The sequence below is a fragment of the Schistocerca gregaria genome, chromosome 10 (assembly GCF_023897955.1).
Source record: "Schistocerca gregaria isolate iqSchGreg1 chromosome 10, iqSchGreg1.2, whole genome shotgun sequence".
Taxonomy (NCBI): domain Eukaryota; kingdom Metazoa; phylum Arthropoda; class Insecta; order Orthoptera; family Acrididae; genus Schistocerca; species Schistocerca gregaria.
Window position 1 is genome coordinate 125,675,229 of NC_064929.1, and position 20,589 is coordinate 125,695,817.

The window sequence follows — 20,589 nt, forward strand, 5'->3', positions numbered from 1 at the left end:
ATCTCACATGGACTTCATGGTGTATTTCTCTGATTGAGCAGTGGAAATTGTGCCCAATTACCTCTGGTCTCTCTTGCCCATACTACACCAAAATCGTGTTGTACTCAAACTGTTCAGTACAATACTGGAGGGGGAAAAAAAAAGTGTCGCTCCTCAGTGGCCAGGGACCCAGAGAAGGTTAACCTTTTCACTTTACTCTAATCTCACATGGACTTCATGGTGTATTTCTCTGATTGAGCAGTGGAAATTGTGCCCAATTACCTCTGGTCTCTCTTGCCCATACTACACCAAAATCGTGTTGTACTCAAACTGTTCAGTACAATACTGGAGGGGGAAAAAAAAAGTGTCGCTCCTCAGTGGCCAGGGACCCAGAGAAGGTTAACCTTTTCACTTTACTCTAATCTCACATGGACTTCATGGTGTATTTCTCTGATTGAGCAGTGGAAATTGTGCCCAATTACCTCTGGTCTCTCTTGCCCATACTACACCAAAATCGTGTTGTACTCAAACTGTTCAGTACAATACTGGAGGGGGAAAAAAAAAGTGTCGCTCCTCAGTGGCCAGGGACCCAGAGAAGGTTAACCTTTTCACTTTACTCTAATCTCACATGGACTTCATGGTGTATTTCTCTGATTGAGCAGTGGAAATTGTGCCCAATTACCTCTGGTCTCTCTTGCCCATACTACACCAAAATCGTGTTGTACTCAAACTGTTCAGTACAATACTGGAGGGGGAAAAAAAAAGTGTCGCTCCTCAGTGGCCAGGGACCCAGAGAAGGTTAACCTTTTCACTTTACTCTAATCTCACATGGACTTCATGGTGTATTTCTCTGATTGAGCAGTGGAAATTGTGCCCAATTACCTCTGGTCTCTCTTGCCCATACTACACCAAAATCGTGTTGTACTCAAACTGTTCAGTACAATACTGGAGGGGGAAAAAAAAAGTGTCGCTCCTCAGTGGCCAGGGACCCAGAGAAGGTTAACCTTTTCACTTTACTCTAATCTCACATGGACTTCATGGTATTCTGCAATGATGTTTGATCTCGCTGATAAGAGATTTAAGGGCTGCTCGACTGTCCAAACATGTGTAGATGCTACAATACTTATAGCACCTACTCGAATTCTTCTCTGCACAGACTGTGATAGCAGATATTTTCACTGTAGAAACACTGCACTCTCTTATCTAGGCTGTAACCTGTATAGTCTAGCCCCAGTGCCTTTGTCTGTCATGGAGCCATCAGTAAACCGGATCGTGTGTTCTAAATGGTGTCATGGTTTCTTCTTATGATGCTCCCTACTTCCAATTGTTGCACCCAAAGGTTTATTGAAGTGGCTGGCAGTTATTCTGTAGCTAGCAGGCATTTTCCTGTTCATTCCTAAGTTTACATTTCCTTCGCCGGTTTGGGATTCTGGATGTCCTAAAGGAGTCCGCTTATTTCCAGTTTTTAGCATGTATACCCCAGACGCTGCCACATTTTAACCCATACGTGTAATGGCGACACTTTCAGCACAGTCTCATACCAGCAGTGGGTGTGCTGCTAATTCCACCTGTTACGACTATACCTTGCCAAGTTCCTTATTTCTATTCTCCTTTGTTCCACCATACTGTAGCCCCAAAAAATATCACGGGTCTTGTCCTCTGATTATTTGTGTGTGTGGATTTTCTTGAACTGAGAGTTGGCTCCCAGTCCAGAAATAACTATCTCATATGCAAGTACAGTGCAACCTCACTTGATGAGCACGTCCCATAACATGCATAACAAAGGGAACAAATTGTAAAAAAATGACTCATCTAACGAGCAACATTTCGCGTAACGAGAGACAACAATAACACCTTTTGTTGTTAGCAACAGCAAATGAAAAATGTCTTTAGTACATGCTGCAGTCTGGATTTAGCGCTCTTTCTGCTACCATCTCGATGCAGTGATCACACATTTTTCTAAACTTGTGTTCACACAGTGTTTTTTTGTGTGCAAATTTTAATAACCTTCATAGAAATGACCTCGAAGATAAATCCGCGAGACGACACCCATATGAGAAAGAAAATGACCTGAGAAATGAAATGTAAAATTGTTAAAAACGTGAACGTAGTGTAAGCATTGCTGATTTGGTATGCACTTACAACTATTTGCACTATACTCAAGTACAGAGACAAGATTAAGGCGATAGATGCTTCAAAGGGAATGAGAAGAGTGTCTAAACGATGGTTTTGTATTCTGGACGATGTCGAAAGGTTATTCCTTTTATGGATAAAAGAAAAGCAATTGCACTAAAAGAACTGGCATTCACAGTGTTGTGAGGCATGATGCAGCAGCCAGTTCTGACACAAAGGGAGCACAGAACTTCATCAGCAACTTCAAGATGCTCACAGATTCTGAAGGTTATCTGCCGCAGCAGGTTTTTAATTGTGACGAGGCGGGTCTATTCTGAAAGAAGATTCCGAAGCATACCTTAATAACAGCAGAGGAAAGTGCATTATCCAGTCACATGCCAATGAAAGACCATTTCACACTATTACTCTGTGATGACGCAAGTAGTGATTTGAAAATTAAAATGCTGGTTGTTTCAATATTAGAGAAGGAAAGTTGCTACTCACCATATAGTGGAGATGCTGAGTTGCAATAGGCACAACAAAAAGATTCACACAATTATAGCTTTCGGCCATTAAGGCTTTTGTCAGCAATACACACACACACACACACACACACACACACACACAGACACACACACACACACACACACACACACAGGTCTGCAGTCTCAGACAACTGAAACCACATTGGTCGTTTATCATTCAGAAACTCCATGAGCCTCCAAAAAGTGTAAAACCCAGAAGAGCAGGTTAAATGTGATGTGGAGGTCCAACAACAAGGCCTGGGTGGAACGTGATCTTTTTTTGTGATTGATCAATGAAGTATTTGGCCCTTTGGTGAAAGAATATTTACTTGAAATGAATCTGCCACTCCATGTCTTGCTTGCTATGGAACGCTCCAGCCTATTCTCTTGGCCCACAACTATCTCCTTGAGGAATTTAAATTCATCAAGACCCAATTCCGGCCTCACATCACTCTGTTACACCAGCCTATGGACCAACACATTATTTCTAATGTTAAGAAGCTCTACATTAAGCACTCTTTAAGGACTACTTTCACTTGACTGAAGCTAGCAATCTCACTCACAGAGAGTTTTGGAAATATCTCTTCAACATCACTGCCTGTGTGAAGACGATCGAAAAGGCGTGGGAAGGGGCTACCGAGAGAAATCTCACTCCGGCTTGGGAGAAACGTTGGCCAGAACGCATTGTCAAATATTACTCTTAGGCATTTGAGTAAGTAGTATCTATGGAGCCTGTGGTCGACGAGATTGTGTCTTTGGCCAAGAGCATGGGACTAGAAGTGGATAACAATGATATTGATGAGCTTGTGGAAGATCAGAGCCACAAAATGACCACAGAGGAGCTTAAGGAGTTGGCGGCAATCTTCTGGCGCAATGAGAGAAATGCTGAAAGCATAGGAATCGGTTGCATGGTTCCATCATACATGGAAAATCGTCACCCCAACAAAGCAGTGGCTGTGTGTGCTACAAATTTATTTGACAAAAACGCTGTTTCGCATTTTTGTCAAGTTTTGAAGTGCCGGCAGAAGCAAATGACTATAGCTTCCTATCAAAAAGAATCAGTTATATGTCAAACAATGCAAAATTCAGGGTGTCATGTAACAATATTATGAGAAGGAAAGTTGCTACTCACCATATAGAGGAGAGGCTGTCTCAGGTAGGCACAACAAAAAGACACTCACAATTATAGCTTTCGGCCATTAAGGCCTTCGTCAAAAACAGACAGACACACACACACACACACACACACACACACACACACACACACACACACTCAAACACCACTGACACACACGACTGCTGTCTCAGGCAACTGAAACCTCTCTCTGCAACACAGCATCTCTGCCTTATTGTGAGTAGTAACTTTTTCTTCTCATAATATTGTTAGTTATATGTCATGAATAATAAAGTACTTAATACTGTATGTACAGTTTTCTTTGAATAAATGACATTAATAAAATAAAACATTTCATACTTTTTTCTGCGTGCAATGCATTATCATATTTTACTTTAATTTATATAGGATAAATTGTATCACTCAATGTGTGTTTTAGACACTCTGAATATGATTGTGAAACGAATAATGCTCGGTATGTGAGGTTCCACTGTACTTTTGGCATCTATTTTAGAGCCTTTTAATTTATTCAGTTATTGGAGCTTCAGTATTAATGTACTAGAGGATATTTGTCCTATACAGGGTTTTACAAAAAGGTACGGCCAAACTTTCAGGTAACATTCCTCACACACAAAGAAAGAAAATATGTTATGTGGACATGTGTCCAGAAACGCTTACTTTCCATGTTAGAGCTCATTTTATTACTTCTCTTCAAATCACATTAATCATGGAATGGAAACACACAGCAACAGAACGTACCAGCATGACTTCATACACTTTGTTACAGGAAATGTTCAAAATGTCCTCCGTTAGCGAGGATACATGCATCCACCCTCCGTCGCATGGAATCCCTGATGCAGCCCTGGAGAATGGCGTACTGTATCACAGCCCTCCACAATAGGAGCACGAATAGTCTCTACATTTTATACCGGGGTTGTGTAGACAAGAGCTTTCAAATGCCCCCATAAATGAAAGTCAAGAGGGTTGAGGTCAGGAGAGTGTGGAGGCCACGGAATTGGTCCGACTCTACCAATCCATCGGTCATCGAATCTGTTGTTGAGAAGCGTACGAACACTTCGACTGAAATGTGCAGGATATCCATTGTGCATGAACCACATGTAGTATCGTACTTGTAAAGGCACATGTTCTAGCAGCACAGGTAGAGTATCCCGTATGAAATCATGATAACATGCTCCATTGAACGTAGGTGGAAGAACGAAACTAAAATGAGCTCTAACATGGAGATTAAGCGTTTCCGGACACATGTCCACATAACATCTTTTCTTTGTTTGTGTGTGAGGAATGTTTCCTGAAAGTTTGGCCGTACCTTTTTGTAACACCCTGTATACATATCAACTGAGTCTGAAGTTGGCCCTCATTTAAACAGAATAGTGCTGTCCTCTTCCATCCATAATCTATCATCATGTGTTGCCTACTCAGTGCGGATTGTGAAGACAAGATGTCATCACAACTTGTAGTGGGAGGTGAATTCACTGGTTCGGGCACAGTCATTCCCCAAACACATCACTGGGAACATTGTTTCACCTTTTCACAAAGAGCCTCCCACAATTACATTAGACAATAGCAGAAGCACAGGCAACTGACAACCAGTTTATTATGCTACCGAGGAAGTTTCAGAAAAATGGAACAGAATAGTAGATATGGTGAGTACAGTTTTATTACGAGAAGAGACGCGCTCTACAGGTACAGTTTGACAAGTTCGTCACTGACGGCAGACGGCGTGAGGATGCCGAGGTCCGTGAAGAGGAGGCTGATGTAGGAGGGAGGCGTGTAGTCCACCAGTGGGTGCTCCTCCTGCAGGTCCTTCCCGTTCTCCAGCTTGCTCGTGGGATGCTGAAACAAGATGAGAAATAATCAAAAATAATTATCACCGCACGAGTACTGTACGGGCAAGTGGATAAGCTGGGCAAAAGATAACATTAAACAAAGTCTATATCCAACTCTGCACTACGCTCATTCATAGTGCAAATAACTATTTCACTTGACTGCGCAAACTGGTGAGCCAAAACTACATGGTGAGACCATCAGTCCCGCGATTCCAAAGTTACACATGGAAGAGAGAGGGTTCACTAAAAGTGAAGAGGAGTCAAACTATAAAATGAGAAAGTTAAAACACACACAGCAGAAGGTATAAATTGGTAGCTCAAATCTAAAAACTGGGGAAATGGAGGGATAGAAGAGTGGTCTTTGCAATGGTGGGTGGTCATGGGTCCCACACTAAGAAAACAGGAAGAGAGGCCCCAACTACAACCACCCTGTTCCTGATCCAGGAGAAAAGCAAAACCTTATATCTGAATATAAAAACCACTTTCACAGAGAAACTGAGGGCCTGTTCAACCATCTGTGAATCATCTGCCAATATTAAATTTAAGGAAGACAATACTTGGGATGAAGGGCCAAAAGAAGGGGACATTCCACCCGTATATGGGATGCTGTCAATCTGGATCCACAACTCCAGTCTGGGGGTGTTTTGTTACGTAAGAGGAAACAATGAGTTAGGTTGGTATGACCAATCCGTAGACAGCATAAGACAGTGGACTCCTTCCGGGAGCAGCAGAAGGAAGAGTGCCAAATGGCAGTAAACTCCTCAATTGTGCACAGTTTATTACTGTGAGTAGTAGTATACCAGATGTCATTCCACTTTAGGGCAAAGAAAGATTTGACGTAGATCTGCATATGCGCAGCTGGAATCATGAAAGGGAAAGGTGGGTAAGTATCTGCTTCTCTAGCCAAATGGTCAGCTAGTTCATTCTCTGGGATGCCCACATGACTTCAAACCCAGAGAAAGACAACTGAGCAGGTAGCACGGCCAAGGGCAGAGAGGTGGTAATGGACACTAGAGACGAAAGGGCGACGAGAGTAGTACTAGTCAATAGCCTGCAGGCTGCTCATTGAGTCAGTACATATCAAAACATGATGGAAGGATGTCTAAGTAACAAAATGGAGGGCCTTGTTAATGGCTCACAGCACCACTGTGAACACACTACATAATCCTGCCAATAAATGGTATTCTAAGCCAGTAGGAGATGTAGAAGCGTATTCCGCTTTATTATTGTCTTAGAACCATCAGTGAAGAAGATGGTAGCACCATGAAACTATGCAAGGATGGAACATACAAGGTGCCAGAAGACTATAAGGGCAACAGATACCTACCCTGGAATAGGTCAGTTCTAATCCATTGTCTAGGCACCAACCAAGGGGGCATGTGGGAGGAAATACACAGAGTGGATTCCATTGAGTGGAGATAGAGATTGTGACAGAGGGAAGTGAGACACATTCTAACCAGCAATCCAAGCTGTGGGCAGTTATTAGGAGGGAGACATCCCGCTTTTGCAAAGAGGACAGGTTACACAGGATGGTCAGGTAATTGGCAACTGTCAATTGCGTAAGAAATCAGTTGGCTCCATCATATTTGTAGAGGGGGGTATCCTCACTTCTATAAGGAGGCTGTCAACACGACTAGTGCAAAAGGCACAAATAGCCAGGCGCATCCCACAATGGTGAACTGGGTCAAGTATTTTCAGAATGGAAGGAGCCGTTGAGCCATAAACTTGTCGTAATCTACTCTGGATCAGACCAGAGCACAGTAAAGATGGAGAAGAGGAGCACAGTCCGCAAGAAGCAAAGAGCATTACGCATCCGCACGAATGTAGTCTTCAGGTGGCAAATGCAGGGCAACCTATAAAAAAATAAGGCCCAAGAAATGGGACTGTGCTGCAACATCGAGGAGCTGGTAGTCTAAATAAATTTGTGGATTGGTTTGTACTGTGGGTTGATGACAAAAATGCATAACCTCCGTTTTGGAGGGAGAAAACTGGAAGCTATGGGAGATGGACTTCGCAGAGGCCCGTCAGATGGCATCTTGGAGCCAGTGCTTAGCAGATGCTACAGAGTGGAAGCTGCACCAGATGCAAAATTGTCAACATACAATGCCAGGGTAACTACAGGCTCAACAAAGGTTACAAATCCATTGATGGCTATGAGCAGAGAACCCTGTGGGATACCATTCTCCTGAATCCGATGGGTGCTAAGTGAAGTGCCAACTCAAGCCCAGAAGAGACAATGAGATAAAAACTCACAGATAAAAATCTGAAGGGGTCCATGGAAGCCCCAGTCATGGAGGGTAATGAAAATGTTATGGCACCAAGCCATGTTGTATAAATTATGTAGATCAAAGAAGACCGCGACAAGGTTCCAGCGGTTAGTAAAGGCCTGTCGGACTGCTGTTTGCAATCTGAGTAAGTGGTCAGTTGGAGGTTGTCCTTTCCAGAAGCCACACTGATTGTTTTTTCTTTTTTTTCTGGTAATGTCATCACATTAAGTCAGCGATGCCTGGATGCCTGCGGCCACCACTTCCAGCAGCTCTTATAAACAGGTAACTACATGTTTTTTAACATTTCTATTATCTGTTCTTTTTTTAGTTATTTCATTGTTACTTGAGTCTCAGGTGGGAGTTATACCATTGTATGTGGGACACCATGTAGCATTTGCAGATTTTAAAAAAGCTTTTAACAGTGTTGAGTGAGGTGTATTCTTTGAAATTCTAAAGTTAGCAGGGGTAAAACGTCCAAAAATAATAACCTAACAGTTGAATTTATATTCACTATTACCAGATTTCTCTTTTTCAGAACTGCTTTTATTGCTATGCCAGCCTGCAGTTCACACCCTCTCTACTATGACCATCATCAGTAATTTTGGTGCCCAAATTACAAAACCCACCTACTACTTTACAGTGCTTTGTTTCCTGGTTCAAGTCTCTCAGCATCCCTTAATTTAACTCAATACATTCTATTACTCTCATTTTACTTCTGTTGATGATCATCTTATAATCTCTTTTCAAGTCACTACCAATTCCATTCAACTGCTCTTCTAAGTCTGTGACATAATTTCAATACCAACAGCACCACAAATGTTTTATTTCTTCTTTGTTTCCAAATTTCTCCTTAAGTTTCTTTACTACTTGTTCAATGTACATACGAGGGTAAGTCAATTATTATTCGCAATTCACTTATATTTTTGTTTATTTTTGTAGTACTGTCATTTTATGTTGATGGTGCATGATTTATTTATTTGTTGTTATAGCTTTGCAATTTTCAAGCTGCTATGTTAGTTTCATTATCACTGCCATGCTGTTAATCATGGCTGCTCCACTGTCTATTTGCACCTAAGAAGACCAACATTCAGTGCTCCGTTTTTTGTGGTCGGAAGGTGTATCAGGGGCCGAAATTCATCAAAGTCTTTTGGTACAGTACAGGAACAGTTTTTTTGCCACAATGGAGTGTCTACAAATGGATTTAAAAATTCCAAAACGGTCACACAAGTATTATGCACAATGAAGGAGCTGGATGACTGTTTACCACCATAAATGAAGAAACCATTGAGCGTTTACATGAAATGATTCTCTTTGACAGACGATTAACTATTGAAGAATTTTCACATAGTCTGCAAATTAGTCACGGTTCTGCCTACAAAATCATCCACAGCAAAATTGGGCTTCATAAAGTGTGTGCAAGATGGGTCCCAAAACAACTCACACAGTTGCATAAACAAACATGCTTGGACATCTGCAAAAAACTTTTGGATCATTATGGTAACGAAGGGGACAACTTCTTAGACAGGATCATTACTGGTGACGAAACATGGATCCATCATTACGAGCCAGAGAGTAAACGGCAGAGTACAGAATGGAAAAATCCAAATTCGCCGTGCAAGAAAAAGTTCAGGGCCCAACTGTTCACAGGAAAACTGATGCTCACGGTTTTTTGGGACACACAAGGTCCAGTACTGGAACATTATGGGGAAAGGAGCACAACAATAAACAGTGTACGTTACAGTGAGATGCTTACTGCCAGGCTAAAGCCTGCAGTTCGAAGCAAACACTGGGGATTGCTGTCAGAAGATGTTGTATTGTTGCACAACAATGACCATCTGCATACTGCTTCCCACACTGCTGAAATGCTCCAGAAACTTGATCATCCTCCATATAGTCCTGATATTGCCCCTTCTGACTGTCACTTGTTTGGTCCACTCAAAAGAGGCATTAAGAGGCCGTCAATTTGCCTTGGACGAAGCAGTGAAAGAAGCGGTGCATTTCTGGCTCACAGCTCAACCGAGAACCTTCTTTTACGAGGGTATCGGGAAGCTCGTTCAACGATGGACTAAGAGTGTTGAAACGCAAGGAGACTATGTCGAAAAATGATGTTCTTGTAAGTTTCCTATTTGATTACAAGAAAATTGTATAACCACTTTGCGGATAATAATTGACTTACCCTCATATTAAAACAACATTGGGGAGGCGCTACAACCCAGTCAAACTCCATTCTCTACCACCGCTTCTGTTCCATGCCCTTTGACTTTAGTAATGTTATGGCTGTGCTTGCTAATGTTTTCACTCCCTGTATTTTACCCACGCTACCTTCAAAATTTCAAAGATTACAGACCAGCCAACACTGTCAAAAGCTTTACCTAAATGTACAAAAATGCTAGAAACATACAGTGAGGTGGCAAAAGTTATGGGACACCTTCCAATATCATGTCAGATCTCCTTTTGTCCCGTGTAATGCAGCTACTGGATATGGCATGAACTCAACAAGTAGTTGGAGGTACCCTGCAGAAATATTGAGCCATGCTGCCTCTACAGCCAACCATAATTGTGAAAGTGTTGCCATTGCAGGAGTTTGTGCCATAAATGTTCGATGGCATTCATGTTGAGTGATCTGGGTGACCAAACCATTTGCTTGAATTGTCCAAAATGTTCTTCAATCCAATTGCGAACAATTGTGGTCCAATGACATGGTGCATTGGCATCCATAAAAATTCCAGAAGGAGCTTTCAAACCAAAAACCTTATTACTGAAAACTTTATTATTATTATTATTATTATTATTATTATTATTATTGCTGCATTAACTTTAATAATGCAACATAAAAATCTAATTTTTACTAAGCGTGTGACGCAAGCATGACGAGAAAACCACATTTTATTTTATGCTCTAGTTCGCCTATGAACTCAGAGACAACGTGAAGTATATATAGGGTGTAAATGATTATTGTTTACAACGTAGCATAGCTATGTAGTGGAAGTCAAAACGAAGAATTTTATACAAGACACTTGTGGTCTATTAAGTTGGGAAACAGCCACCAACAGGTTACCAAGACTAGATGTGCTATAGCCCATGCGCGTCACGTGAGATTTTCATGTTCTCTTCTCCAGCTCTCTACATACCGTCATCGATTGTTTCGCCATTGTTGCTTGCATTAGCTTGTTATTTCTTTGCTGCTGAATTATTACATGTTTGTTTGTTTGTTGTATCTGTTCGTAACGGGCAACACATCGACCGTAATTGGCGAGCAGTCTGTACCCGGGACCAGTTTTCCGTGCGCCACCCTATATATTTCCCTGTGATCAGCCACACAACGCTACAGTTGGCTAAACGAGAGGTTCTGCAGAATCACAGAAATTACTTCTAAAAGTGTGTAAGAATTCTGTAATGAATAAAAGCTCTATACTCCAGGAGGAAGGCAAGTGCCCGCTCTTGGTGCCCTCCATCCTTCAGCCACCTACACTACTAGTTTTCAGTTTTTCATAAGAACCATATACCAAGCACAAATGAACGGTGAACGAGTAAAAATGAATGGTTCCCAAAAAAAGAACGATCACCAGTGAACTAGTTCCCAAGAATGAATGAGTTTGCCCATCTCTAGTCTCCTCGGAATATCGTATTGCCCATTGTCTCCTCTTTATTTACTTCCATTTCTATAATATTATCTTTAACTTTGTTTCAGTTGTACATACCTTCTATACATTCCTTCTACATTTCGCCTTCCCTTCTCTGCTGAGTACAGGCTTGCCATCTGAACTCTTAACATTCATATACTGTAAATTATTATACAAAGCTTCAAACAAAATACTTTCATGGAGGAATAAAGTCCTAATTCGTACTAAGATAGATAAAAAGATAAAGTGAAAATGAAATTTTTTCTTCCAGCAATCTTTAGCCACTGTCATGATACATCACTTTAAAGGAGAGCTAAATGTAGCACGTAAAATTCATTTGTACGTGAATTAAATGTTTAGAAATTGTGTACAGTACATCAAATAAATATAAAATGCATTCTTATGTTAGAAATGAAAACTTGCTTTTCAAAATCTAGCTTCATCCAGATTTTACAGGCACAACACACTGTTTTTGTGACTTTTTGATGCATGTAACTGCTATGTTTCAAATGAGTGCGAGTTGTTTCAATTTTTGTAAGAAGATAGGCAAATACATGTCATCCTGTTGTTCTGTGAAAGCTTTATTGGTTACTAGAATGTAAGCAACACGATTTGAAAGACAATGAAAAAACCTATACCAGGTCAGTCATTGTCTGAGTCAACAAAAGTCTACATTGGTTACGAAGCTATGGCTGTCTAATGTGAAAATTATGGTAGAGTAAAAGGTGGGAACCAGAATGAAAAATGCCCTTATCACAGCACAAAAAAGACAAATATGCCCTGGGCAGAGTTAGAGATGTAAAAGTATGGGACTAGATTTACAACTAATCTGGCAGCTTCAAAAACATTTAAATCAAAACATACTGATATGTTCAGACTACTTCCCCAGTGCAGTGAGCTCTCTTAGCTGCAAGGTGTTGGCACACCTGAATCTTACAATTTATAGGCTCAAGTCCCTGATTCTGAACCTAAAATAAAGAAGACTCCCCAACTGTAGTAAATAATATACAGGATGATTTTTTCACTGTGTACAAACTCTACGCAGTGATCGATGAAAGGATACGGAACAAAAAAGGCTTAATGAGCTTATGTCCGGAAATGCACGGTTTCCATGCTAGAGACTATTTACTCAGTCATAGATTGTTAGAGAGACTGTGGTCTAATACGCACTGTACCGTGCACCCAGATTTACGGTATGTGTTGAAAACCGTTTCCATGTGCCTCAATGCATGCGTGTACACGCCATATCATGTTCTGTCTCACACATTCACATTGGCCACGCTGCATCTGAACAGCATGAATACACTGCTCCAGTGTCTCCACATCTGAATGGGCTCTGCACACATGACACTTTTGGAGTGGCCCCCATAACTAGAAATTGCATGGGTTGAGATCCAAAGAACGAGGAGACCTGAAACTGGACCCCCTCGTCCAATCGTCGAACTGGGAAGACACGATTGAGATGCGTCTGGACGTTAATGGCAAAGTGGGCTGGAGCACCATCATGTAGCAGCCATAAAACTCTTCGAATCAATAACAGCAGTTCTCCCAGTACGCAGCAAAGTCACCCACAAGAAATCCTGATAGCTCCAACCTGTTAGGTGATGTGGATGGAAGACTGGTCCCAAAATATGTTCGCCAATTATCCCGGCCCGCACATTCCGCATGTGTCAATGCTGATGATTCGCTGACACCATATCATGGGTGTTCTGCATACTATTTACAGATGACTGTTATGAAAATTGAAGGTACCACCCAGCTTAAAGGTAGCCTCATCTGTGATTATGATGGATGACACAAATCCTGGAATTGTGGTTACCTGGTGAAGAAACCAGAGTCAACAGAGCTCCTGATGTGGAAAGTCTGTTGCTACTAATCCCGGCACACACTGTGAGTGATATGGGTAGTAACAATTGCCATGGAGAATGTTCCATACACTTGTCTGGTTTATGCTGTACTGGCGAGCCAGCTGCCTGGTACTGACACAGCGGTAACCTTCCACAAAAATCACATTTTCCGCCAAGTCCAATGTCTGAACATTTCGGATTTGCCCTTCATGATTTCCTGCTTCCTGAAACGATCCTATCTCAGACAAACAGCAAAACATTGAATGCTGTGGTTGCTGTCAGCGGGGATAGGTCTCCTTACACAACCTTGCTGCCTGCCACCCATTGCCCTTTACCTTTCTGTAAGTAAACACCATGTTGACATGCTCTCGATCAGAATATCAAACCACTGTGTACAATGTTGTATTACATCCACTATGAGGTGTGTCATCAAGAGAAGTGAATCGGACACAACACTCCCAGATGACATGTGAGGAACAATACCACCCTCTAGGAGGAAACCATGCATACTGTAACTGTGGCTGCACAGTACTGCGTGTATTGGACTGCAGTCTCTGTAACAAAGTATGACTGAATAAATGGTTTCTAGCATAGAAAGCATGCATTTCCGGACATAGGTTCATTGCACCTTCTTCGTTCCGTATACTCTGCTCAGTCAATCACTAGAATTTGCACACAGGGTGAAAAAAGCACCCTGTATAATATCATTTGGCTGAAGAGCATACATAAAATAGCTAAAAGAAGTTTTTCTGGGGCAATTAAATTTCTGTGGTGTGTTTGTTCCTCAAGGGACTCAAAAGGAATTGATTTCTTGGTGTGGGGAGGAGAAGGGGTGACTTTTTCCCCAAGGGGACCATTTCTTCCCCATACCAACCCCCTGAATTATGTATGGTCAGGGGTGCTTCTAGAGTGCAGAATTCATCTATTAAAGGAAGTATCCGAGAGTGGGGGTGCAAGTATAACAGAAATTATCCCAGAGTGAGATGAAAGCGTCTTAAACTTAAATGACACTTTGTGTTATATTGCTCAACATGTCATGTCAAATACCATTTTGGATGACATGATGGCATGTCATGTTACACAACATGATATCACACATTGAATTACATAACAAAGATTCCAAGACTTACCAAGCGGGAAAGCGCCGGCAGACAGGCACATGAACAAAACACACAAACACACACACAGAATTACTAGCTTTCGCAACCGATGGTTGCTTCTTCAGGAAGGAGAGGGAAAGACGAAAGGATGTGGGTTTTAAGGGAGAGGGTAAGAAGTCATTCCAATCCCGGGAGCGGAAAGACTTCCCTTAGGGGAAAAAATGGACAGGTGTACACTCGAGCGCGCGCACACATATCCATCCGCACATACACAGACACAAGCAGAAGAAAGTCTTGGAATATATATATATATATATATATAGATTCCAAGACCCACCAAGCGGGAAAGCGCCGGTAGATAGGTACAATGAATAAAACACACAAACACACACACATAATTTCTAGCTTTCGCAACCGATGGTTGCTTCTTCAGGAAAGAGGGCAGGAGAGGGAAAGACGAAAGGATGTGGGTTTTAAGGAAGAGGGTAAGTAGTCATTCCAATCCCGGGAGCGGAAAGACTTCCCTTAGGGGGAAAAAAGGACAGGTGTACACTCGCGCGCACACACACACACACACACACACACACACACACACACACACACACACACACATATCCATCCGCACATACACAGGCACAAGCAGACATATTTAAAGGCAAAGAGTAAGGGCAGAGATGTCAGTCGAGGCGGAAGTACAGAGGCAAAGAAGTTGTTGAAAGACAGGTGAGGTATGAGCGGCGGCAACTTGAAATTAGCGGAGGTTGAGGCCTGGCGGATATCGAGAAGAGAGGATATACTGAAGGGCGAGTTCCCATCTCCGGAGTTCGGATAGGTTGGTGTTGGTGGGAAGTATCCAGATAACTCGGACTGTGTAACACTGTGCCAAGATGTGCTGGCCGTGCACCAAGGCATGTTTAGCCACAGGGTGATCCTCATTACCAACAAACACTGTCTGCCTGTGTCCATTCATGCGAATGGACAGTTTGTTACTGGTCATTCCCACATAGAAAGCGTCACAGTGTAGGCAGGTCAGTTGGTAAATCATGTGGTTGCTTTCACACGTGGCTCTCCCTTTGATCGTGTACACCTTCCGGGTTACAGGACTGGAGTAGGTGGTGGTGGGAGGGTGCATAGGACAGGTTTTACACCGGGGGCGGTTGCAAGGGTAGGAGCCAGAGGGTAGAGAAGGTGGTTTGGGGATTTCATAGGGATGAACCAAGAGTTTACGAAGGTTAGGTGGACGGCGGAAAGACACTCTTGGTGGAGTCGGGAGGATTTCATGAAGGATGGATCTCATTTCAGGGCAGGATTTTAGGAAGTCGTATCCCTGCTGGAGAGCCACATTCAGAGTCTGATCCGGGAAGTATCCTGTCACAAGTGGGGCACTTTTTGGGTTCTTCTGTGAGAGGTTCTGGGTTTGAGGGGATGAGGAAGTGGCTCTGGTTATCTGCTTCTGTACCAGGTTGGGAGGGTAGTTGCGGGATGCGAAAGCTGTTTTCAGGTTGTTGATGTAATGGTCGAGGTATTCAGAACTGGAGCAGATTAATTTGCCACGAAGGCCTAGGCTGTAGGGAAGGGACCGTTTGATATGGAATGGGTGGCAGCTGTCATAATGGAGGTACTGTTGCTTGTTGGTGGGTTTGATGTGGACAGATGTGTGAAGCTGGCCATTGGACAGATGGAGGTCAACGTCAAGGAAAGTGGCATGGGATTTGGAGTAGGACCAGGTGAATCTGATGGAACCAAAGGAGTTGAGGTTGGAGAGGAAACTCTGGAGTTGTTCTTCACTGTGAGTCCAGATCATGAAGATGTCATCAATAAATCTGTACCAAACTTTGGGTTGGCAGGCTTGGGTAACCAAGAAGGCTTCCTCTAAGCGACCCATAAATAGGTTGGCATACGAGGGGGCCATCCTGGTACCCATGGCTGTTCCCTTTAATTGTTAGTATGTCTGGCCTTCAAAAGTGAAGAAGTTGTGGGTCAGGATGAAGCTGGCTAAGGTGACGAGGAAAGAGGTTTTAGGTAGGGTGGCAGGTGATCGGCGTGAAAGGAAGTGCTCCATTGCAGCTAGGCCCTGGGTGTGAGGGATATTTGTGTATAGGGAAGTGGCATCAATGGTTACAAGGATGGTTTCCGGGGGTAACAGACTGGGTACGGATTCCAGGCGTTCGAGAAAGTGGTTGGTGTCTTTGATGAAGGATGGGAGACTGCATGTAATGGGTTGAAGGTATTGATCTACGTAGGCAGAGATACGTTCTGTGGGGGCTTGGTAACCAGCTACAATGGGGCGGCCAGGATGTTTGGGTTTGTGAATTTTAGGAAGTAGGTAGAAGGTAGGAGTGCGAGGTATTGGTGGGGTCTGGAGTTTGATGGAGTCAGGTGAAAGGTTTTGTAGGGGGCCTAAGGTTCTGAGGATTCCTTGAAGCTCCGCCTGGAGATCAGGAATGGGATCACCTTGGCAAACTTTGTATGTAGAGTCGTCTGAAAGCTGACGCAGTCCCTCAGCCACATACTCCCGACAATCAAGTACCACGGTTGTGGAACCCTTGTCAGCCGGAAGAATGAAAATGGATTGGTCAGCTTTCAGATCACGGATAGCCTGGGCTTCGGCTGTGGTGATGTTGGGAGTAGGATTAAGGTTTTTCAAGAAAGATTCCAGGCAGGGTACAATTTGCATAGTGTCTTGGGGAGTTGGATCATTAGGAGTGGGATCAGGATTATTTTTCTTTGTGGCAAAGTGATATTTCCAGCAGAGACTACGAGTGTAGGACAGTAAATCTTTGACAAGGGCAGTTTGGTTGAACCTGGGAGTGGGGCTGAAGGTGAGGCCTTTGGATAGGACAGAGGTTTCGGATTGGGAGAGGGGTTTGGAGGAAAGGTTAACTACTGAATTGGGGTATTGTGGTTCCAGATTGTGTTGACTAGAATTTTGAGGTGTTGGGGGGAGTGGAGCTGGAAGTGGGAGATTGAGTAGATGGGAGAGACTGGGTCTGTGTGCAATGAGAGGAGGTTGAGGTTTGTTGGAAAGGTTGTGGAGGGTGAGTGAGTTGCCTTTCCGGAGGTGGGAAACCAGGAGATTGGATAGTTTTTTGAGGTGGAGGGTGGCATGCTGTTCTAATTTGCGGTTGGCCTGTAGGAGGATGCTATGTACAGCCGGTGTGGATGTGGCAGAGGAAAGATTGAGGACTTTGATTTGGGATAGGAGTTGACGGGTGTGTTCATTGGCCGAGTCGATGTATAGGTGAAGGATTAGGCGGGTGAGGGCTATGGATTGTGCTGTTTGGAACTGGTATAAGGACTGATGGAAAGAAGGATTGCAGCCAGAGATGGGAAATTTAAGTGTGAGGCCTTTGGGGGTAATGCCAAATGTCAGACAAGCCTGAGTAAATAAAATATGGGAGCGTAATCTGGCTAGGGTGAAGGCATGTTTGCGGAGGGAATGTAAATAAAATTTAATGGGGTCGTTGTAGGGATGTTGTGAGGTTGACATGGTATTAGAAGGTGGAAAGGGTAATATGAGATTATAGAAATGTATATAGGGAGAGATAAAGATGTATGTGCGGATGGATATGTGTGTGTGTGCGCGAGAGTACACCTGTCCTTTTTTCCCCCTAAGGGAAGTCTTTCTGCTCCCGGGATTGGAATGACTCCTTACCCTCTCCTGGCAATGATATCAACAAGTAAAAAAGCAGGAATATTTCAAGATGTTTTGATTTAAATGGCTTTGAAGCTGCCAGATAAGTTGAAAAGCTAGTTCCCTTCTTTGACACCCGTAACTCTCCCCAGGACACATTCACCTTTCTTTTGTGTTATGGTAGGAGTATTTTTCATTCTGGTTAAAATAATATGCAATTGGCTCAATGGAGGTTATACTGAAAAATTTTTTGTAGAGAAGAATGTGATATGCTAGTTTTTGAATTATCAAATCATGCCCAGAAGAGATTACTTAGATACCTAGATACTGATGATATTAGTATAGACCACATGACATTATGTGAAAAACACTTTAAAACTCAGGTTCAGTTTCCTGTTTTGTACATCCTCGCCCCCCATGAACCACGGACCTCGCCATTGGTTGGGAGGCTTGCGTGCCTCAGCCATACAGATGGCCATACAGTAGGTGCAACCACAACGGAGGGGTATCTGTTGAGAGGCCAGACAAATATGTGTTTCCTGAAGAGGGGCAGCAGCCTTTCCAGTAGTTGTAGGGGCAACAATCTGGATGATTGACTGATCTGACCTTGTAACATTAACCAAAACGGCCTTGCTGTACTGGTACTTTGAATGGCTGAAAGCAATGGAAACTACAGTCATAATTTTCCCTGGGGGCTTGCCGCTTTACTGTATGATTAAATGATGATGTCATTCTCTTGGGTAAAATATTCCAGAGGTAAAATAGTCCCTCCATTTGTGTCTCCCGGCGGGGACTACTCTGGAGGATGCCATTATCAGGAGAAAGACAACTGGCGTTTTATGGATTGGAGTGTGGAATGTCAGATCCCTTAATTCGGTAGGTACATTGGAAAATTTAAAAAGGGAAATGGATGGGTTAAAGTTAGATATACTGGGAATTAGCGAAGCTCGGTGGCAAGAGGAACAAGACTTCTGGTCAGGTGAATATGGGGGTAATGCAGGAGTACGTTTAATAATTGGAAAAAAAAGAGAGCAGGTATAAGCTACTACAGACAACATAGTGAACGCATTATTTTTGCCAAGATAAACATGAAGCCCACACCTACCACAGTAGTACAAGTTTATATGCCAACCAGCTCCGCAGATGATGAAGAGATTGAAGAAATGTGTAATGTGATAAAATAAATTATTCAGATAGTTAAGGGAGACGAAAATTTAATAGTCATTGGGGGCTGGAAATCAAAAGTGGAGAAAGGAAGAGAAGGAAAAGTAGTGGGTGAATATGAACTGGGGGTAAGAAATGAAAGAGGAAGCTGCCTGGTAGAATTTTGAGCAGGGCATAAGTTAATCATAGCTAACACTTGGTTCAAGAATAATAAAGAAGGTTGCATACATGGAAGAAGCCTGGAGATACTCAAAGATTTCAGATAGATTATATAATGGTAAGACAGAGATATAGGAACCAGGTTTTAAATTGTAAGACATTTACAAGGGTCGACGTGGACTTTGCCCATAATATATTGGTTATGCACTGTAGATTAAAACTGAAAAAACTGCAAAAAGGTGGGAAATTAAGGAGATGGGACCTGGATAAACTGAAAGAACCAGAGGTTGTAGAGAGTTTCAGAGAGAGCATTAGGGAACAACTGACAAGAACGGGGGAAAGAAATACAGTAGAAGAAGAATGGGTAGCTTTGAGAGTCGAAATAGTGAATACAGCCAAGGATCAAGTAGGTAGAAAGAAAAGTGCTAGTAGAAATCCTTGGGTAACAAAAAGAGATACTGAATTTAATTGCTGAAAGGAGAAAATATAAAAATGTCTCAAAAATGAGATCGACAGGAAGTGCAAAATGGCTAAGCAAGGATGGTTACTGGACAAATGTAAGCAGGTAGAGGCATATATCGCTAGGGGTAAGATAGATACTAACTACAGGAAAATTAAAGAGATCTTTGGAGAAAAGAGAACCATCTGTATGAATATAGAGTGTGCAGATGGAAAATGCTGAAAGGTGAAAGGAGAATATAGTGTCTTTAATAAATCATGGCTGCAAGATACTAACATGAATTCTTTACAGACAAATGGAAAAGCTGATAGAAGCCAAAGGAAAGGCAAACCTACGTTTCTAGCTTTTGTAGATTTAGACAAAGCGTTTGACAATGTTGACTGGAATACTCTCCTTCAAATTCTGAAGGTGACAAAGGGTGTTTACAATTTGTACAGGAACCAGATGGCAGTTATGAGTCGCGGAGCTAATTGGGGAGAAGAGAAATGGAAGCAGTGGTTGGGAAGGTACTGAGACAGGGTTGTAGCCTATCCCCGATGTGATTCAATCTGTATATTGAGCAAGCAATAAAGGAAACAAAAGAAAAAAATTGGAGTAGGAATTAAAATCCATGGAGAAGAAATAAAAACTTTGAGGTTCACTGATAACATTGCAATTCTGTCAGAGACAGCAAAGGACTTGGAAGAGCAGCTGAATGGAATGGACATTGTCTTGAAAGGAGGATATAAGATGAACATCAACAAAAGCAAGACGACGATA

The 20,589-nt window shown here is 42.5% G+C and overlaps 1 protein-coding gene across 2 annotated transcripts in view; it reads right to left on the reverse strand.

Moving 5' to 3' along the window:
- Positions 1-5,389: 5,389 nt before the first annotated feature.
- Positions 5,390-20,589, reverse strand: part of LOC126293580 (translation initiation factor eIF-2B subunit alpha) — a 54,695-nt gene continuing 39,495 nt past the window's right edge. For both annotated transcript variants that reach the window (XM_049986855.1, XM_049986856.1), the window contains one exon: positions 5,390-5,583. In XM_049986855.1, coding sequence (XP_049842812.1) covers positions 5,428-5,583 — 156 coding nt within the window. In that variant the 3' untranslated portion in view covers positions 5,390-5,427. The remainder of the gene's footprint in view (positions 5,584-20,589) is intronic.